This window comes from Rhinatrema bivittatum, chromosome 18 (genome assembly GCF_901001135.1).
Source record: "Rhinatrema bivittatum chromosome 18, aRhiBiv1.1, whole genome shotgun sequence".
NCBI classification, from domain to species: Eukaryota; Metazoa; Chordata; class Amphibia; order Gymnophiona; family Rhinatrematidae; genus Rhinatrema; species Rhinatrema bivittatum.
The window spans coordinates 51,484,449-51,505,946 of NC_042632.1; the positions used below are offsets into that span (position 1 = coordinate 51,484,449).

Consider the following 21,498-nt stretch of genomic DNA (forward strand, 5'->3'; position numbering starts at 1 on the left):
ACACACAGATCAAATAACCTGGGCACGTATTGTTTTTCTGGTCAAAAGTTCCTCATCTTGTTTTTCTGTTTAAACCTACATGTCGGCATCTCTTATATGAAATCAGCGTCCCTCTTGCGGAGTCAGTATTCATATTTGGTTGCATACAGTAGTGAAAAGTCTGGTTATCTCCTACAAACTCATGGCACAGATCTCATCGTTCAGCAGGAAACTGGAAATTCTTCCTGAGGAACTTGAGATGAGTTTCTATTGAACATGCTTTCAACAGCAACTCAGCAGCCATGTCATTTGCTTGCCAGCCCTTCCTCCTGACGCCAAGCAGCTACTCCAGCTCTCAAGACACTTAAAGTATTTGAATGAAATCAAAAGAGTATGGGAGTATTTTAGGATCCTATTGGATCCTAAGCAACTCCCACTCCTGGGTGTGCCCTCTCTTCAGCCTCAGCTCAATCCTAGGCACGGGGCAAGTGAAAGTGTTATTTCCACTTACATACTGAGGTCTGACATCTCTCTCTCAGTATTTTTCAACAAGTTTAAATGTTCCATGCTTTGAATTCAACACCTCAGTTATAACCCTGCGAATATAGCAAATGTCCTCCAGTGGAGTTCACATATAAACATGATGCTTCTGGAGAAGGGATAACATCTGTAAACCATAATGTTGGTGATCATCGTAGATTTATTTATTTATTGTGTAGTTTAGCTCATGCCTTTTCATTGGTAGCTCAAGGCAACTTGCATTTGTAATGTTTGTTAGCTATGGGAAGGTTTAATCTACAAACTGTCAGCAACAGACCTAGTAGCTTAGAACCTTCCATTATCATCAGACTCATATCAGTCGCAGTTAAAAGCTGGCATTGCAGAGCGGAGTTCATTATATTACAGTTTACGTGCCTCGGCTCTTCTGATCTACAGATCCTATTCTGACTCAGTTACATTAATGTAATGCTTTGTAATCTGCCTTGAACTTTCTTATGATAAGTGCGGACTATTAAAATTTATAGTTGACTTTCAAGGCGCTCAGTCTCCTTTAACATCTGGTATTAGTAAAGGTGGATTTATTTTTTGGCAGAAGTAGATTTCTGGCTTATCATTTTGTACTTTCCATATTCAGTGGAGTGGCAAGCGGCAAGTAACCTGGGTAGCTTTAGCCACGATACTCGGTAAGAAAGAGAACTTGCTGAATATACCAAGCCATATTTAACATTATCTGGGTACATGCTGAATATTGGTGCTCCTTGGCTAAATTTAACGCCCCGCCCTTGAAATGCCTCCAAACTGCCATTTTATTTTTACCTACCCAGCAAGAAAATCAAAACCTTGGGTTTGTCCAGCTAAGTCGTAAATGTAGCTAGACAAGCCCACTGAATATTGAGCTCTCTGTGTACAGTGCATGCACTCTCTACACTGCTCTGCTTACATACAGACCACCAAACTATATATAGATTTTGCTTGACCCCTTGCATTACATTAACTGCTGCACTAGTATGTACCCATTGTAAACCCTAACCCACTGTGTACTCATTGAATATCTGACTTCCGTAACATGCTTTGAACTCTGGAAAAGATTGAGGTAAACAAGGAGGAGGAGTTTATTCCAAAGTAAGTATTTGTGTTGGAAATAATCAGCTGAATACAAAACAGCTTAGCAGATTGATTTTTGTGACATGATACACTGTCCAACATATACTCTTATTTCTGCTAGAGAGAGTGTGAGCATTTGCTGCTTGTGGTAGATACAGCTTCATGAAGGTCTTGTGAACCTGAAAGCACTATCGTGGTCTGCATCTGTGAGTCCTGCTCTCATGCACTGCACGGCCAACGTGGTAGATGGGGAAAGTCTTGAATCCAAAGAATTACTAGTGTCCAGTTTCCAGCTGACTCTACTGTTGTATTATTGGGGCTTCAATTACATTAAAAAAAAAAAAAAAAAAAAAAAAGCTAAGAGAAGGGATTCCTTTAGTAAGTCATGTATTTGTAGCAACCATGGCCCACCTGTTAAGTGCTTCACCATTAGATGTTTACTATGTTGGTTTTATGGGGTTTTTTTTTAATTGTTGTAAATCTGAGTATACTTTGGAAGGGTGAGTCATAAATTAGAGCAATAAATAATTTAAATATAAAGTGCTAGCTGTGTTTAATGGTGCCCGCGTCAGAGTCCAATAGGAAGAAACAGAGAAGTGATAATAACAATGGCCCGTTCCACAGAATAAGTCCCTCTACTCTGTAGAGAACACTTGGCAGAGAGGGTGGGACCCAGAGGACCTTTTCTGTCTGAAATGGTGTTTCCATACTTTTCTACTTCTCCACCAGTTTTTTTGTTTTGTTTTTTTTTTTCAGAATGAATAACTTTTCACAGTTTAATGGTATTTTTTAAGGATTTCTTTTTTGAACAAACATTGGGGACTGTTGTGACCAAGAGGTATTTACTGGGTAATAGCCTAGTGGTTAAAGCAGCAGATTGAGAACCCCAGGAAAGCAATGCGTCAAATCCTGCTTCCCTCGTAGATGTTTCTTTCTGATCTTGGGCAAGCCACTTCACCCTCTGTTGCCTAAAGTACAACTTAAATTGTAAATCCTCTTGGACAGAGAAATAACTGCAGCAAGTCATTAAATCTAAAATCTCAATCCAACCTGCCTGCTTTATATTCCCCTGATTCTGGATTGAATACTGCAGAGATAACTTGCTCATCCTTTCCCCTCTCTTTCTCTCTCTCTCTCTCTAGGCCCTGCTGCCTGAGATCATGGTCTATAAACAGATTTATGATCACTTGATATTGAACTCCCATCTGTCTGGGTCCTTTCCTTCACTTTGGGTTTTCAGATATATTGACATTTGAGAATACATGAGAAGGGAGATTGTAGGGGAGGAATGAGCAGCTTCTCTTTATCACCTGCTATAAAAGATGGTGAAGTTGAAGTAAGGGAAAGTCTGGGACCAAATGCCTGGAATCACCTGTAAGTGGAGGTGGGACCTATCCAAAACAACGATGGAATTCCAAGATGCCTGTGGTGGTGATGGTAAGGGAGAGAGGTGGCAGGAGGTCAGGTGTGGGGGGCTGTGATGACCTGTTAGTCAAGGAGCAGTTGTGCAGTCTGCATTTCCATGGTAGGTATTCTGAAAACCAAACCTCTTGGATGAGGCTCCCACATCTAGACTGGGAACCACTGAGCCTGGGAGATGGGGGGGGAGGTGGTGTCTGCGATCCGAACTCTACCTTGGTTCGAGAGCTAGAAAAGCAGCAGCGGCAAAAAAATCTTGTCAACTACAGTGCTATTGTATTCTACTTGTTACAAGTTTTTGGTTTAAGGCGTTTCGATAGCTGGGACTGCTCAAGTGAGGGGGAAGGTGGAACACATGCTGTTCACATTTGCATTTCTTGGATTTCTTCTATGTGGTCATTTCCTAAGTGCTTTGCTTGAAAAGTAGAGTATGAATTTGCTGTTAATGCTTGACTTGATCCATTTGATGACAACAGGGGCTAGTGTGGTGGGTTTTTGTGTTATAAAAGCACAGATGCAACAAATTAGTCGACTAGGTGGTCAAAGAGCAACATTAGAAGAGCCTTTTGAATTGAGATAAGTGACACTGGAAATTATTCATACTTGATTAGTTAATTCCAGATGTATGCCATGAGGTACTGGGTTCCCTTTGCTCGTGCTACTTTGCCATAGCCATGTAATCACTAAGCCATGTGTGTTTAAGTCAGAATGTGGGCATAATTTTCTCTGATTCATTTCCAAACTACTGCTCGGAAACTTGTTTAGAAAGTGAAGCTTGTGAAGTGGATAGCTTCTGTCTTTCTGTCATACTCCAATTCAAATTGTCTACGGATTTCACTAAATAAAACACACCATTGAAAGGGAGCAGAAGAGATCCCAAAAGATCAAATGGAGGTGGCTACAGGGGAGCCAGAAAAGACAAGAGGTCTGCTGATGCTCACTCGGCAGCTCCTGAGATCTCATGCTTGCAAGATTTGCCAACATTGACCCAAAAGGGCAGCATAGTAAAGCTCTCCTCGCCACCCGGGCAATTGCCATTCTGCCCTTCTCTTGTGACGGCCCTGGTTCCGCTTAATAGCATGGTTATTGCCACCTGTGAATTTTGCAGTGCAAGCACAGCTTTTAAGGGAGATCTCAAGCTCCAGTTCCCCAGGGACCAGAAATGGGTCTGGTTTTCAGGATACCCACACTAAATATCCATTAAATTTATCTGCATTCAGCAGCCATAGTTTTTGGTCAGCTTACGTGTTTTGGCTAGCCTCAAAATTAAGCCTGTTTTCAGCCCTGGCAGTTTGAGTCTTTTTTTTTTCCTGGAGTAGCAGATGAGACGTTCAATTCCATTATGATGGACCGTTTTCTAGCACCCATCAGCCTTGGGATTAAAAGGAGGGAAAACATTTTAAAAACACATTTACCTTAACTTGTGGAATATCAGCGAGGTGCGTATTACTCTGCCCATAAAGCCTTGTATTATATGCATAAGTGGCTCTTCTAAAATGGACCCGGGCTCAGTGCACATAAAAGTATGCACGTAACCTGGTTTGGTACAGACTTTTACGTGCACTAAGAGGCATTCGGGGGGGGGGGGGGAGCTGGTGTGGAATCAGGCACTTATTAGTGATGTGCATTTATTGGTCATTCGTTTCATTCGTTTCGTAGTATGCGCTTATCTCTTGTAGGCGGCTAAGTGTCCGTGCTTGTATAATGGAAAACGTATGTGCTTACTGCGAAACGAATGACCAACGAATCCACATCCATAGCACTTATAGTGTGTCCATACATTTTGATTTTAAAAAGTAAGTGCACAGGTTTACACATGTGAGTTATGCCCTCTGAAGAGGAGGAGCAACTTTATGCATGAGAATAATATGCGTGTACTCTGCCAGTTACCCCAGTGTTTTTAAAGCAGACTTGCATGCATGCGTTCATGTTGAGAATACTCCAGTAACATCCGTGTGTTCGGTGTTCACAGAGTCTTTTCCACTCTGTGGGCTGATTGGAAGTTATGCTCCCCTGGGCCGAGACGGATGGGCATTATAGAAGGGAGCTGATGGAGTGGCAGGTGGAATGATGCAGGAGGAGAGGAGTAATAATTCGCACAGCAGCTGTTGCCGCTGCTCTGCTCCTCTTCAGCTACTGCTCCTGAAGTGCCCCCTCCTCAACCCAAAAAACCAGCTGGTGGCATGTTTTTTGCACAGGGTGCATAGCTCCATGGCGAAGTGCCGTAGCACATGTACTGAGAGCCTCCCACCAAAACTCAAAGCTATTGGAATTATTCATCCTACTGATTAGCAAAGTGTCCCACTGAGAAGCAGGGGAAGAGAATTCGTATTATACACAAAGGGATCTCTGATGATATCATCAGTGCCCGGAAAGGTTACTTGCTAAATAATTGAGTTCTGTGTGGGTGACGCTTGCTAGCGGCTCCCCGACCTCCCATCCCATCTGACCATTTGGAACTCGGTTTGTTTGTAGATGTTTAACACGGTGCCGGAGATGGCGCAGCTGCATTTGTCTCGCAAGAGAAGCTCCGACTCGAAGCCGCCCTCCTGCAGCGAAAGGCCCTTAACGCTGTTCCACACCCTGCATTCCACCAACAAGCGTAAGTTCGCCGCTCTTTTCTGCAAACTCTCAGGGCATAGTTTGCCAGTAGTTTGGTTTTTTAAAATTATTTTTTATTGTAAGTTTAATATTTACTGTTTGTAAAGTACCTTCTGCGTTTGCCTGCACGTGCAGGCTGGTAACATCCGCCGGTGCGCATCGTCATTCAGTGCACGGTGACTTTTCCTGCACGTAGCGCTCGCTGAAGTAGAATCGATAGAACGGCAGCGACGCGCAACATTTCCCTCCAGTGTTTTGCGGGCTGTGCCGCGCGAGCAGAGTTCCTGTGTAGCACTGCGCAAACATCTGTGCGCGGTGTTCTTCCAAACGCCGTTCCGCTTTCCTTTTCCTGTGTGCATGCGCTGTGGTGCACAGGGTGTGAGGAGAGATTCGGTTTTTTGCTTCATTTAAAGTTTTTGTTTAGGTTTCGTTTGTTTCCCAAACAAAGATTTAAAAAAATATCCAAAAAAAAAAAATCCAAAAAAAACCAACCTTGTAAAACATAAAAAAACAGCCTTCCCACCTCCCAAAGAAGCTATGGGACCCAGGCTTACCCAACTGCTCTGAGCTGAAACCCCCCCCCCCCCCACACCGCCCCCCAAATGTCTGCCAGGTCTAGAGACCAAACCCGGTCCCCAATCACCCCTTCCACTGGAGTCCTGCAGGAAGAAAGGGGCAAAAGCGATCCGCACTCGCTCCTGCCCTGCCGCCATGCTTCTGAAATGAAGCTGGCAGCCCTGAAGCCGGGGCCTGAGTGATATTTTTACAAGCATTGCCACTTGGTACCTTCAGCCTGTCTGTCCTTTCGTTGGAAGTACAGATGCTCCCCCCCCCCCCAAGCCGTCTCATCAGTGCCTTCCATTGACCCGCAAGGGTCACGCGAGCTCCTGGAGGCTGCCACCCTGAATGAACATCTTTAGCCCTGGAAAGATTTTTGGAGAATAGCCACAAAGTGAGAAATTTGTGGGCGTTTGGAAAAGCCGGTCGCGCTCCCCCAGCCGTAGAGTTAGAAGGACTTGTGAATGGACCCTAATCCTTTGCAATCCACTGTACCTTTTTTGGATTGAGGGGTAGGAGGAAATGATATCGAGGCTGAGGCATGAACGTTTGTACTGGTGAAGTTTTAGTGTGCGTATCACAGGGCATTGCTATAACATTTTTCAAAAGATTTTACCTGAGTAACTGAACTGAAAATTGTTTTCCCCTCCACCCAGCAGATAAAAGTGCCCCTGCTGTGAAATCAAAAGTACTAGAAACATCCCTGTAGATCTTTACCACCCCTGACTGCATTAGTCAGTCTATTATATGTATGCCATATGACTACATTAAGTCCATGTATACGTCGCTCTTTCACATGTATGTCATGTTGTAAACCGTTGGGATCTTCATTTGGAATGACGGAATATAAATAAATCAGTAGCCCAGTGTGTCTACCTGGGGCCATGGGCAGGAGGGAGGGTGAAGGCAGATGATAACGTGTGGAGATTTCATTTTGAAATCCCTCCCTTCCTGCATGACTTACAGTGTGGACTTTGTGCTTTTGCTATAAAGCAGCTGCAGATTTACCCAGGATGATGGATGGATCTGAATTTTCTGCGGGCGTCTCCCTTTGCCTGCAAGTCCTGCATAAATTTTTTTTAAAAACCTGCGCCTTTAAAACACCACTTAATTTGAGATGCACAGAGGTTTTTTTTCACACACTCACTAAAAAGCAGCCTTGCAGAAAAAGTGTAAAAATAGTCACTGTCCTGCAGCGACAGGAAAGAAAAATTGGATTCAGAGCCAACCAACACGAGCCCTGACTGTTGTTTTACAGGCCGGGGTACTGATGTGCAGACACAAGGGAAAAAGCACAAGACTGCTTCTATGGCCAAGTCCATAAGCAAAGCGCGTCAAGCAGCTCTGTCTGAATTTTCAAGAAGGCTCATCACCCACTAAAAATGTTGCTTGCAGTAAATTTTTTTATAGGTTATCATAAAGCTTGGGGAATAACTGCATGGAGTGGCAGTTGCTACCCTTAAGAGAAACATGGGGGTAACCTGCACGGTGTGACAGATACTACCATAAGAAGCTTGTTGGGAAGACTGGGTGGGCCATTTGGTCCTTTTCTGCCGTCATTTCTATGTTACTATGTGCATATGTACTACATATCAACACACCTCTGCCTCCCCCCAAAGTCAAAGAGATGGCTAGCACAGGTTATGTCTCCCCCCCCCCCCCCCCAATCTCCTATCAAGGTCAGACCCCACCCAATACAACCTGGACTCTTCTTCAATACATGGACCCTTCCCACCTCCAAGACCAGACCAGGACCTACTTTCAAGGGACCCCATTGGCCATACCCCAACTGTTTTCTCCCCCACTCTGATATGAGTCCTTACCATTCCTCAGGGTCCCAATCTTCACTGGCAGGAGGAATGAGAGCCATTCCACTGGCATCACTGCAATCTGTTGAATGACGCTGCTTATTTATTTAGTTAGTTATTTCAAGCATTTATATCCTGCTTTATCAACATTGCTAGGTGGTTTACAATAAAACATACATAAGTAAACATAAAATCATAAATATACAAATAATCATGATGCTAACGAACAGCAAAGATTTAGTGACAACATAAAACTAATATAATACACCTAATATAAAATATGAAACAAAGATAAAAAAATGCCAATCAATGTTTAAAGACCACTGGTTGTCATCTAGACCAGGGGTTCCCAAACTATGGCCCAAGGGATGAATGTGGCCCTTGGCAGCAACAGTAGGAGCTTTGATCTGGTGCTGCAGTAGTAGCGGCAGGAGCAAATTCTGCAAATACCACTAGATGAGATACGTGAAGTCAGAAGTACAAGTAGCTGCACGACAGAGCGTGCCAGTGCAAGAGCACCACTGATTGGCTGCATTATACATTGCTGGTGTTAATGCTGCTTCTGCAAGTGGAGTCAGTTGGGCCAAAGACTAGAAAGAGGCTGCAAGACGGCCATAAGGAGTTTTCAGCTGCTATGGAGGGGGAAGTGGGATCTGCAGAGATACATAAGAGCCTCCTGGTGCTTCCAGACATGCTGCCATTTCTTCAGAGCTGTGGGGGAGGTGGAATGCATCTTGTCCTGCAAGGATGCAGGCATTGGAGGTGCAGAGCGCAGAAATCCTCATCATTGTAACCCAGATTCCAAGTCTGAGTGCGTGGATTTAGGGTGTCCAGAGAGGGTGGTTTTGCTCCTACCACGGGTCTGGCACGTTGCAAATAGGGTGTAACGTTTGCAACCGGCCACTCTTACCCCCAAACACTGCGACCAAGGACACCATCAATGCGGCCAGGACACTGCTGTGCCGCGCCTCTTGCAGTCCTCTCTAGGCATGTGCCGCCATTTAACTCATGGCCGGCGCTCAAGGATGTTGTCACGCGGCTGGATACTTAAACCCCAGCCGCTCTTCGAGCAGATGTCTCAGCAGCAGGTTCTCCTGCAGCCTTGCAGTGCGTATTGCTTCTTCTTGTCTTCCTTGATGGTTGCTGTGTCTACCTTCCCTCTTGTGTCCTTGTCTTCCCTGGGTCCTCCTGGTCCCTGCCTTGCCTCCCTGTGCTTTGCCTTGCCTTGTCCTTCTGGTTCCTCCCTTGCCTTGGTCCTCCGTGTCTTGTCTTGGCCTGACTCCTGGTTCTGACCTCTGCTTCAGACTCTGACTACGCTTCTGGTTTGCTCTCTGCCCTGACCCCTTCTTGGATCCAGATACTGATTACTCGCTGCCTGCCCCAGCCTTGGCCTGGGCTCGGATACTGATTGCTTGCTGCCAGCCCTGACCTCTGCCCATGTCTCGTCTTCTCTGACTGCTGTTTACAGAATTTTCGCCTAAGCCCTACCTGGCCCCTGGAACCCAGGGGCTCAACCTGCGGAGAACGGGGACTGGTATAGGTGAAGCTCCAGCTTCAGTCCTAGTAAGAGCAAGTTCACCTGCTGTCTGCGTGGGCCTAGTAGGTTTGCTTGCTAGGCTGCGCCAACCGTGCCTCAGCCCACAGGCTCACATCGGTGTCATAGGGGAGTAAAGAAGTGAATAAGGAGAAGGAATGAGAAAGGGGAAGGAATTAGAGAGGGATCAAGAGTTGGGTATGAGTGGGAGAGAGTGCACCACTCCCATCCTGCCATCCATTCACCCACCACCCATCTCATCCCGAGGCAGAGAGAGGCAGAGGACAAAGTTGCTGGGGATGATCAAGATTCCCAACTTTGGAGACATCTACATTTGATTTTATGGATTGATTATTGATGCTGTTTGATTTAATTATCTGACTTTTATTTTGTTTGTATTGTGTATTTTATTGCTTGCTGTAAGTTGCCTGAAACTATATGTAAAAATACTGGCTAATACTGAATTCAGTGAATAAGTTATGTTAAAAAGACTCATAGATGGCTCAAAGGCTTGGGTAAAAATAACTTCTACTGTTTCCTGAATCTTAACAGCAATGGGTCGGATTTTAAAAAGGCCCGGCGACGCGCGTAAAGCCCCGGGACGCGTGTTACTAAAGGGGCGGGGCCAGATGCAGGCGTAAAAGGTTACAATAAAAGTCAGGGGGGGTTAGAGTAGGGCTAGGGAGAGGGGAAAGGTTAGGGGAAGGGGTAGCCGGGAAGTGAGCGCAGCTTTTGAAATCTACCCCAATGTTTCCTGCATAAGATCGGAGGGGTCTCCCTGCGGAAGGAAGATGATCCCTAGATTCAGCGAGCTTTGCGATCCTTGAAGCTGACCTCCGTGGTCTAACTGGCTTCCAAAGCTTGAGGACAGAATTTGCACACCTGGGAATGAGACCACGAATTGCCTTAAAAACAAACAACATGAGAGCCTTGAACCTAAGCCACCAACCTATAGACAATCAATGGAGATTAAACACAACTGGAGAAATGTGTGTCCAAAGCAAAGTACCTGAAATAACCTGGGCAGCAGGGTTCTGTCCAATTTGTAGGGTCCAAAGAGCTGTATAAGATGCTTGGCATTGTTTTTATGCAATAGTGGTGAAGTGAGGCTATGCAACTTCATTGGGAGGATCGCAGCGGTGCCCGCAGGAGGGCTGGCGTATCTCTGCTACCTCTGAAGATTAGGTCCCTCCAGAATGGAAAGGATTCTTCCCAGGGAAGGGTACCAGGTACTGGCCTATGATGCCAGGGTGGGAAGTGGGCTTAGTCTTGAGGGCATGTGGTCCTGGTCTGTCTACCTGGGGGAGGTGTGCTGAGCTGATTTGCACGCGGGTATGTGTTAATTTTAGTGTGCACCCAATAATGTTTGCTAGGACCAGGATAGCGTGCACGCTGTTTTTTTTTCTGCGTGCTAAATGGCCTTAGTATGCATGCCAAGTTTTAGGGCGTAGGCTGGAAAACTAGCTTTTCACAATTGGCTTCCAGTAGTAGAAAGTTCCCTCAAATTACTAGCACAGTTGCTTTTCGTTTTCGGCCCACCTTCAGCCAGGCACTAAAGATCAGGTGCCGAGCAGACATTTTTTCATTTTAGTTTTTATTCCAATGATGTTTGAAGTTATTGTGCTGCCAAGAACTTAAATTGCAATTTAAAAAAAATATATGTATATACAGCTTAATACCAGCATTCAGTAATGTCCCCCTAATGTTCCCAGGGTTACAGACAGCAAATCTAGGTGAGATTAATCCCTGTGGAGGATTATAGATACCCCTGTATGAAATAAAACCTCCTGAAGTGCCTGCAGTTGGACTTGACAGAGAGGCTCTGAATTGTGCTTGAAGAAATGCTACTGACCAGACAGCATGGTCTTGACGGTTTCTAAAAATGGTCACAGAGAAGGGTGCAGGGAGCTCGGCACTTTGAACCTTCTATGACACGGGACTGGACAGTGTTTTCCTTTGCCAGTTAAAACCACTGATTGGGCGTGTGTCTGAACATGGGCCCCCACTCAGTCATCTTTACTAATTAACCATCCAGCGTACCCGCGTGCCCAGCCGGAGAAGCCCTGAACCTTGTGCCTGCCTCCTGGCATGCTGAATCCCTGGACCTGCCACGGAAGGAGCTTTCCACATGACCAGCATTTGGCTCAGTTTTGGAAACAGCCTGTCGTCAGCTCTTAAGCCTGAGAACGCTGGAAACGAGTGGTAGCTGCCAGAGAGACAGTGGGGAAACTTTCAAGTGTGTTCTCACTCTGCAGGTATACACAGCAATGTGCCCTTTATAGCTTTGGATAACCATTTGGACAGTAGATGCACATTAGGCATAAACTCTTTCCTTCTTGCAGAATAAAAGCTTAATAAAATTTTAATAACCATATTAATGTACTTTAATAGCTGTATACGTCAGAAAGCATGTGGTGTGACTCAGTAACATTAGAGAAGCAGACCTATGCTTACTTGAAAATTGAAGTGGTTTATTGTGAGAGATAGTCTATTCTTTTTTTACCCTATTTTTAAAAAAATATTCTTCTCGGTAAATCTGCATCTGTCTTGCATCAGGCAGTCGTCATGTGTGATCTTCAGTAATTCCAGATATTCCTTCACACCAGCTTCCAGGTCCTGGGACAGGCTCCCCAGGCCTTTGTCAGGGTGCAGCTTTCTACTGAGGTTCTTCTGTCCTAACGGCATTCTTGGTCCAACCTGAGAAACGAACGGGAATCGCATCCCACGCGGCAGCACCACACGGAGCTGACCACTGGAGCCTTGGGCCAGAGCAGTGCCTAGGATTTCCAACGCAGCTTCTGATAAGAAAGCAGAACTCCCCGAACACATTCCAACGAGAGTTAGCAGAAAATAAGCCCAGCCTGATTAAAAACTACATTCATGACCTGAGGCTTGTTGTCATGTCTGAGCAAGCACTATTCGAAACAATGCTGAATGGAATGGAAAGTTTTATTTAATGCAGTCAGCGCCTGATATTAATCTTATTTTAGCAAATACTGGCTAGTGGTGAAAGCTATTCTTGGTCATCTGCCTTCTGTTGAGTCTGCACAAGTGGTAGATGCTGCCAGACTTCCTAGCACGAAAGAGTTATAGGTTCACATCATAGCCATGAGCACCCCTGCTTGGAAACAGGACAGAGCAGGCTGGCGAGTCTGGTCGAGGGGCTCTGCAGAGGATGTGCATTTCCAATGGTGCTAGGCAGGGCGTTATAGGCTGAGATGGCCTTTGTCAGGTCTGGGTGCGTGTGCACTGGAGAACGGCTATCATTAAATAAGCTATTAAAGAATACAAGGCAGGTTATCACTTCTAGGCTCTGGCATCTGCCTTGAATTCTGTCCTAATGATGGAAGCCAAGGGAGTTCTTGGAGAAAAAATACTAACCAGCAAATTCCATCCCTCTGCCATAGTTGGCAATGGCTTTGTCGCTTTTGTTTACATTGTCACTGTCATTCGGATATCGCTATATATTTGCCGTGGGCAGCTCTATGAGGCCATTAGAAAGGAACTGCTGAGCAGAGCAGGGTGGGCTTATGGAGTGACCTCTGGTTTGCTTGCCAAGCAGAAGCCTAAGAGAGAGAACAGGGCATTGCTGTCAAGCCTACAAATCTCCCAGCCGCTTTTGAAGTGCGGCCCTCTTCAAAAATGATTTCTGCAAGGCAAGAGGTCTCTGGCTATTGCTCTGGTTGTATTCCTGTTCGCTCTCCCTTTATTTCTGTCCTTGGCCACCACTCTTGTCAAGCTTGAAAAGATTTTTTTTAAATTAGTTCCAGCTTCATAGCAGTGAATCTGCAGTCAACTGGACTGTACTTTGGTTGAACTTTATTGACACTCTTTTAACTAATCTGAGCAAATAATGCTGGTAAATAGGAACAGAATTGCAGCTTCAAACTCCTTACCCACTACTGGTGCTAAGGCATAAAATGTAAGACCATAAATAGCTTTAAATTTGGCATGCCAGGGTCATTGCTCTCGTTTATTGAGCATCTTGGCCTCGGTTTTGAGAGCACATTGCCTTCAATCTCAGTCTCTTTATGTAGCTTTCTTTATTTTTTTTCCCTTTGACATAGTTTGTAGGCAAGCAGCCTAGGAAGTACAGAGAGGAAAGATGCCAAAAAGGAGCGTGCCATTTCATATTGGCAGGAGAAGTACTTTTGAACACAACCCACGGGGTCATAAGATTTGCTTGCTGGCATTTCATCTCGAGTGAAAGTCCAGATGTATATGGCCGATTTTTTTCAGGGTCCAAAAGATCAGGGTGCCTGATCTTTTGAAGTTTCTTATGGCTCTTTGAACGTGAAAAAGCTCCTTTGCACAGGGGATCTTGTGATATGTGCATGTTTTTTGTTTTGTTTTGAACTCATGACGTCTAATCTTGGTCTTGGTAAGCTGCTGTGGTATGGCCAAGCCTTTGATAGCATAAGCATGCTTTCCTTTTAAACACAGTCTGTTCTGGGTTCACGGTTAATCCAGATGTTGCTGCATTAGCCATCTCTGGCTTTGAGGTTAGCGATGACAACCAGATGAAGAGAACTACTTGTAGAAGTCTGCCGCATAAGAGAGATTTTATAAAGCAATCTTTTTTTTTTTTTCTGAAGCTGCTCTTTGATTTGTTGGCTTGCTCCGAAGCACCCGAATTATTGTGGGGAGCATTTGAGGAGGTGAATAAACAAATGGATTTCTGCAGGGGATCACTTTCGAGCTAGTGGCACAAGTAATCAGATTGGCCAGTAGTGAACACATGGAGATGTCAGTATTGTGTACATACATAAGGAGAAATGTGTCTTTGTTCGTTTTTAGCTGTCTCTGGTTCACTAGAGTTGGTACATAAATTGTTGTATCCTGTTCCTTAAATATAAATGGCCAAGGTAAATAACACAAGTACCAAAACAATTAAGAACAGTAAGTAATCAATTTAGGATTAGTGTATAAATTATATATTATGCTGTAAAATACTGAAAATCAGAAAACTCGGCCAGGAACAGGTGAGAGAGCATAGTATGCCCTTTCCAGGAATTATAGCCACGGAATGTTAGAAATTGTCAGAAATGTCATTCAGCAAATGCGGGGTTATTTGTAAAGGAATCCTTGTTCTCTTCCATGCATCTCTGTCTGTTGCAGCCCAGCTGTTTGTTTGGAGTTTCATCTTGGGTGGTTGCTACTTCGCTTTCATCTTGGCCCAGTCCATGAGGCTCACCCCTCCTGTGTCATCTAATAGGGGCCCAGCTGACTGGGCAAGCAGGTCTGTGTGGTGTTCCTAGCAAGGGCCCCGGTGGCTAATCAGGGACACCAGCGTGGCGTCAAGGAAATGGAGGGCAGCGCTAGAAATAAGATGGATTTTTCATCGGGATCCACAGCAGTAATAATCATTCAGGGTTGCAATAGATATATGAGGCCTTTGTCTCGGAGTGTAGAGACTTGGAGAGAATAAATATCTCTCCTGCAGCTTCTCTGGTCTTTCTTAGAACATTTGTTTCATTGGCTTGATGGGACACTGGAAGGTCTGAGATCCCATGGTCTATTCGGAAGGGAAATCCCTCATGCCCTCAGCCTGTCGGACGTGAGGCTGCAGCTGCCAGATCCCAGAAAATGAGGCGCATCTCTCGAAGTCCCTGGGGCATGTGATTTTTAGGCAGCGATTAAAGCAGAGTAGTTTATTCATGTAAATTGTGCACTTTGTGAAACCACCCCAGATCCTTACTTTCTGCCCTGCCTGCGAAGAGATGGGGTAGAAACACTCAGAGCACTTGTTGTAGAAAGGCGTTCTGTCTGCTCTAACCAGAGAAGAAACTGCATTTCCTCATGACGGTACGGACTCAGAAAATCAGGATAAAAATGGCAAAGTCCCTGGTGCAGTGGGGGCCTTTCTCGTTTGTAGCCCAATTTCCTGGGCTTGCGTTATCGTAATTTGATGGCAGCGATCCAGTAAGGCCATGGCAGAGCTCCAGATCAGAGTCAGGGGGCTTCGTTTTGCATCGCTGACTGCAGTTGTTTGGATCCACCCCCTAGTATCTTCCTCTTGCACTGAGCTTCCTACCCCCATTACTCTGTAGGAATAAATTCCTAGTGTGAACCATGACCTTGGCGGGAAGATTATCAGGGCCCCAGGACCACGCACTAGGTGTAAATAATCCTCCCCAACCCCTCGCATTTCAAGGCTAATGCAAGGTGCTGCTGCGGGGCGGCTCGGTGCTGCTGCTGTTTGTGTGGCAATCCTGCTCATCGAATTAGGGCGACTCTGGAGCTTGGCGTGTAAGGGCTCTTGCACAGTATTGTATAGCACCTTTGGCAGGTGGTACTGAAACACACACATGCACAGAACCGTTTCTGCCCAATTGCATGCCAGGAGCACTGCCGTAGACCCGTCCCTTCCTACCTCTTTGTATTGGATGGGATGGGGTACCCACTCCTGGTCTGTACCTGCCACTGGCTCCAGACGGCAGGGCCAGTGCAAAAATTTTCTGAAATAATCCAGTCGGCAGTGCAAAGGAACTCCAGTCATTGGGTCGGGGGTTTGAGGATTTCTGAAGCCTTCTGTGCCCTCCCGCCTTTATGGACATCGTGCACTGGTCAACTGGTCGCCATCATCACTGGCTCTTCCTGTAGGCATCCATCCCCCCCCCTCCCCCACTGCGCGCAAGGCATAAAAAAGCCGAAGAGCAGACTTGAAAGAGGGCGTTTTTGAAAACTCTTGAGGGTGGTCATGAGGGGCGCAAACATTTAGGGAGCACAAGAGCTTCTCCTTGAAGGCAGCCTAAAGGTACGTGGGTATAAAAGTATCCGCGTGCTTTGGCCCTGTGGATCTAATTTTGAGAATGCAATTGTACCCGTGTGCTTTTCTCCCCCGGGGAACGCCTCCTTTTAATGCAGCTAAAGGTGCATGCAGTGTGAAACGATGCAGGTACTGCACTCTCAGCTGCCGTCAGGGGTGCAGTTCTCCTTTATAAGTCAAATACCATTTATTTTAAAAAATGCATAAAAATGTGAGAAAAAGCGGACCAAGGAGCAAGGCCTGAAGATAAATTGTTAAGAAACAGGCAGATTGGCATTTTTAGCAAGTCGGCTGGTCCTGCTGCTCTGAGGTGCCCCGAGCTCTTTAATGCTCTTTGCTTTTACATCCCGTAATTATTTATTTGTTTTTATAATCCAAATCCTCTTACTTGGAAGACCCTGCAGGCTCAGTGAGTGCTCAGATGGGGCTGCGCTGCCCTTGCTGTAGCTTTCTTACGCTGTACACGTCTGTTCCAGCTCCCTCTTTGTTAGTTTATTCTTTATGTAAATTTTCAGGGTGCCCGGCGTTAACGCCAAATTGTAATTTCTGTGTGCCGTAGTTGGCTCTGGCGGTTCACCAGGGAAGTTCAGACCGGGCTGAATGTTTCTTGCTTTTTTTTTTCAGAGCAGGGATCACCCGTACCTCTCATCTCCATTGCAATCCTGTTAATTATTCATTTTGTCACTATAGTGCCAGTGCTATAGACTAAAACTGAAAATGCTGCACCGCGCTGTCGATGGTTTTAACTTGTTGGATTTAATTACTCGCCTTCTCAAACCTGAGTCACTATAGTGCCAGTGCTATAGACTAAAACTGAAAATGCTGCACCGCGCCGACGATGGTTTTAACTTGTTGGATTTAATTACTCGCCTTCTCAAACCTGAGCTTCAGGCAAGTTCCATTCAGGTATGGCAGGTAGGTCCCTTCCTCAGAGAGCTTACAGTCTAAGTTGGTAGCTGAGGCAGTGGAGGGTGAAGTGACTCACCCAAGGTCACAAGGAGCATCGGCAGGATTTGAGTGTTGGCTTCCCTGGTTCTCAGCCTTCTGCTGTAACCACAAGGGCCACTCTTCTATTCCTACAGCCCGTCTGGGCTGGAATTAGTGCAGTCATGGGAAGCTTTGTGGCAAATTACAAGTCCATTCTCCTAATTCCATGGAAATGAAGAAAAGGGTGCATGGGGGTAACCTGCACGGAGCGGCAGTTACTACCCTTAAGAGAAGGCATGGGGATTACTTCCCTTAACCAATTAGCCTTGATGCTTGTGACACAACTGCAACGTCATTCTCTGCCTTGACAGCAGGCGTGGAAAAGGGAGTAGAGCCGTAGCGTGCCATTGGCCAATATGGCTAGGCCATAGGCACCACTGCCGAAAGGCGCCATAGTGCCACCATGTGGGGCTTCACTACGTGTAAAAGCAGCGCGGCTCACTGGCCATGCTGTTGATTCTGGCGGGGTCATGCCACTTTTTCCACTCATGGGCGTTGAAACCTGGGAAGGCTGCCGACAGCGGGAGAAGCCACATTAGTGGCAGTGGGACGGCGCATGATTTTCTCAACGTTGCTCACTCCCTCACTCACCCTCCCTGCTCCCAAAGAATTGGAAGGATCGTGGCTGCTTCTTCCTCCTTTGCTGTCGGCACCTGATGATGATGTCATTCAGGCACCGCCGGCCGGGAGGGAGGGAGGAAGCAGCCCGTACTGCAAGGCCGCGATCCTTCGACTGTTCAGGTAGGCAGGGTGAGGGAAGGGATTGTGCCAGCACTGAAATCATGCGCTGGCCACCTGCGGTGAGTGAGGGGATTGTGGGTGAGAAGGTGTGTGAGGGGGGGAACGAGACTGCTGGGGAATGGGACGGGAGAGGGGACCATGGAAGAAGATTTCTGGGGAATAGGGGAGCTGGGAGGGGAATGGGGCTGGGAAGTGGAGGTCTGGCAGGGGATGGGAGACTGTTAAGCAAGACTGGGTAGTGGGTGGATGGGGAGGAGGGGGTTGTGGAGTAAACGTCTGGGGAGTGGGGTTTCTGGGATGGGAGAGGGGTCTGGAGAGCAAGACTACTGGGGAGTGTAGGATCTGGAAGGGGAGAGGGGGCTGGGGAGTAAAACTACTGAGGAGTGGGGTGTCTGGGAGAGGGGAGGGGAGCTAGACTGAGGAGTGGGGTTCTAGGAAGGGGAGCAGGGGCTAGGGAACAAGTCTTCTGGGGGCTGATAAGCCTGTGAGCCTGTGTCTGAGTGTGTATGAGAGCCAGAGAGCCTGTGCATCTGTGTGTGTGGGAGCCAGAAGCCTGTGAGTGAGGAAGAGCGAGGTTATGTGTGTGAAATGAGCCTGTGTATGTGTGAGAGAGGGGGTATGAATGAGAGTCTGTGTGTGAGAAAGGGGCTGTGGAATTTCCACTTACGAAGGCCCCGTCGACCACACTGTCAATTTCGATGGGGCCATGCTGCTTTGGAGGAGGAGGAGGTGCGTGTCCTGCCCTGCCCTACCGGAAGGAACCCAAAGTCAGAGCTAAGTCAGCCCCCATGGTCGGAAGTTGTTCCCTTGGCCTTAGGAGCTGAAGAAGGAGACTGCTGTTGCCTTCTGCTTCAGTGGAGCAGGGGAGCGTGAGAGAAGAGAGCAAGTGTGTGGGAGATAGAGCGAGCATGTGTGTATGTATGTGGAAGAGAAAAAGCATGTATGTGGGAGACAGAGCATGAGAGTATGTGTGTGAGAGACTGACCCCACTTCATCTCTGCCTGCTAATCCATGGCAATTTTAGGGCATCTGAAAATCAAAAATTCCCAGGTATGGATAACAGGGAATTTTGTAAAATCCTTATTAGTTTTAATTACTGGGTATTATTTGATGTGTTTGAAATATTTTATTGATATTTGGAAAATTTGTATGAGTTTTAAATTATTGAATGTTATTCTATTCATTAATTGTTTTGAATTATTCTTTTTATTGGTATGGTTTTACTAATTTTGTTTTATGAAGAATGGTAATTCTTCTGTTTTTCCATTGTTGCAGTGCATATATTATTTGACTTCTTGCAGTTTCCAGTTCAGTTTTTGCCTTTCAGTTCTATTTATGCTTTATGGTCTCTTTATTCTGTATTTGAGGGTCTATCTGTATTTTGCATGTGTCATTGAAGTGAGATAGTCCAATAGTATGTAGTTTTTATACAGATAACTATAGCAGCTTGGCTTGTTTTGTTTTCCTAATAGGGGGTGTATTGGTGTTTTAGGTCTGGTGTAATATTTGCAGTGTTGACTTTCATAGGTAGAGTTGTTGCTGTTTGAGTGTTGGCAGTTAGTGTTGTTTTGATATAGAAAGTTTATTTCATTGTAATTCTGTTTTCTTGTGGCTCTCTGAGGGTCATGCCCATGCCCAAAATACATTACGGTTGGCCTAATATCATGCGAGTTCCAAGTGTCTCTTGCTTTTTTTGCAGGGTTTTCTGGTTGGCACCTCAGCAGTGCATGTAAATGTAATTATGCATATTGTAAGCGATATTTTTACCTGCTATTTTTCATGTAAATCTGTTATTGTAAATGCATCATTTTTAATTGTATGCGAGGAGGGTGTGATGGGGGTGGGAGGTGCAAGGCTGTAAGGTTTTCCTAGGGCAGCTAATACCCTTGCACTGGCCATGGGCATTGCTGTACAAACACTGAACAGAGTCTCCCAACTCGTGGTGTCGCGTGTTGAATAATGGGTGAGGGCACAGTTTTTCACCTGGCCATAGGTGCCCCATTGCCTGGCTACAGCTCTGAAAAGGGGAATCGGATTTAGACGACAGCCAATGCTGGGTCCCAACTATTAAGGTCCAGGGTACTGATGTGCAGGCATTGGGGGGGGGGGGGGGGGGAAGCACAAGGCTGCCAAGTCCAAAAGCAAAGCATGTTCAAGCTGCATTGTCTGAATTACCATGAAGGCTGCTCACCCTGTAATGGGTTTGACAGTTGTTGCCCTTAACATTAGGCTTGGGGGTAACCTGCACGGAGCGGCAGAAACCTGCTGGGCAGACTGGATGGACCATTTGGTCTTTTTCTGCAGTCATTACTGTGTTGCTGTGATATCATGGTATAGAATTAGCTCCCATTAGTTAATCAGCTGCATACAGTATATAACCACACCGTTGCTTAGCATTTTTAGAAAATGCTTGTTTTTCAGACTTGCGAAAATGCTGATATTTTGTCTTACACTTTGGAAGCTGCTAAAGTTCTGTAGCTTCTGTATGTGCGTGTTATATATATATATATATATATATATATCTTATAAACTGTATAATAAAAAAAGCTTGCAACTTTCTCAAGCAACTTAAAAATAATATAGTTGAAGTATCCTCAGTTTTCACAGTTGAATAGATTTCCCTTGGGTCCTCTGCAGATATTGTACAATCAACTGTGGGGGCTTGGAACAGTCAAAGTGTTTTTTTTATTAACTCCTCTGGGTAGCAAGGGGCCTGGCCTCCTTTTACAAGACAGATTGAATCTTATTTAAAAAAAATAAATAAATAAAGTTGACAACTATTATGTATGTGTTTTTTTGTTTTAATTTTTATTTTTTTAGCAGATAATATGAACAGCATCAACTCCAGTGCTGAGTCGGTGGTTTCTTCCAATGCCAACAGCTCCCCGAACTCCACCAGTGCTCTGCTCCAGAACCTGAGCAGCCTCAACTCAAGCGACCCTAACCTGGAAATGATCAAAACGTGCCGGCCGAACTCACTGTGAGTGTTGTGGGGTTGTGTTGTTGGCGGGGGGGAGGGGGTGATTCCGGCCAGGGCCCCTCTGTCTTACTGTAACGATGGAGCAGGTCGCTGTAGGAATGACGTCATGAGCAAAGCCATCGTATTCTGTCGCAGATTTTGCCAACAGATAACAGGTCGTCCAGTAATTGGTGGCTTCTCTCTAGTTTGTTTGGGGTGGGTTTTTTTTCTTTTTTTTTTTCCAGTTTTCCAGTGCACAAAAAGGTTGAAATTATGTAAGAGGAGTGAGGGGATGTGATATGGTGGTTAGAGCCATAGACTTTGACTTACCAGAACCCTCAAGACTTCAGACTCCAAGCCCTGCTTCCCCCACTCATTTTCTCCATAACCCCCGTCAAGTCACTTTAATCTCCCTGTGTGGTGCACCCACTTGTAATTGGGTGGTCATGCTTAATAACGGTTTCTCTTCTGCATCCCATTCGCTAGCCCAAATGTTTGCCCCCTCAGACGGGTGTAGCGCGTTCATGTTTCAGTTATA

At 45.8% G+C, this 21,498-nt stretch overlaps 1 protein-coding gene across 8 annotated transcripts in view; it reads left to right on the forward strand.

The window, feature by feature from the left end:
* ARHGAP26 (Rho GTPase activating protein 26) overlaps window positions 1–21,498 on the forward strand; it is a 357,099-nt gene that overhangs the window by 296,045 nt on the left and 39,556 nt on the right. For 7 of the 8 annotated variants that reach the window (XM_029583880.1, XM_029583877.1, XM_029583878.1 and 4 more), the window contains 2 exons: window positions 5,479–5,605; window positions 20,822–20,981. In XM_029583880.1, coding sequence (XP_029439740.1) covers window positions 5,479–5,605; window positions 20,822–20,981 — 287 coding nt within the window. The remainder of the gene's footprint in view (window positions 1–5,478; window positions 5,606–20,821; window positions 20,982–21,498) is intronic. The other variant, XM_029583876.1, reaches the window with a different exon arrangement.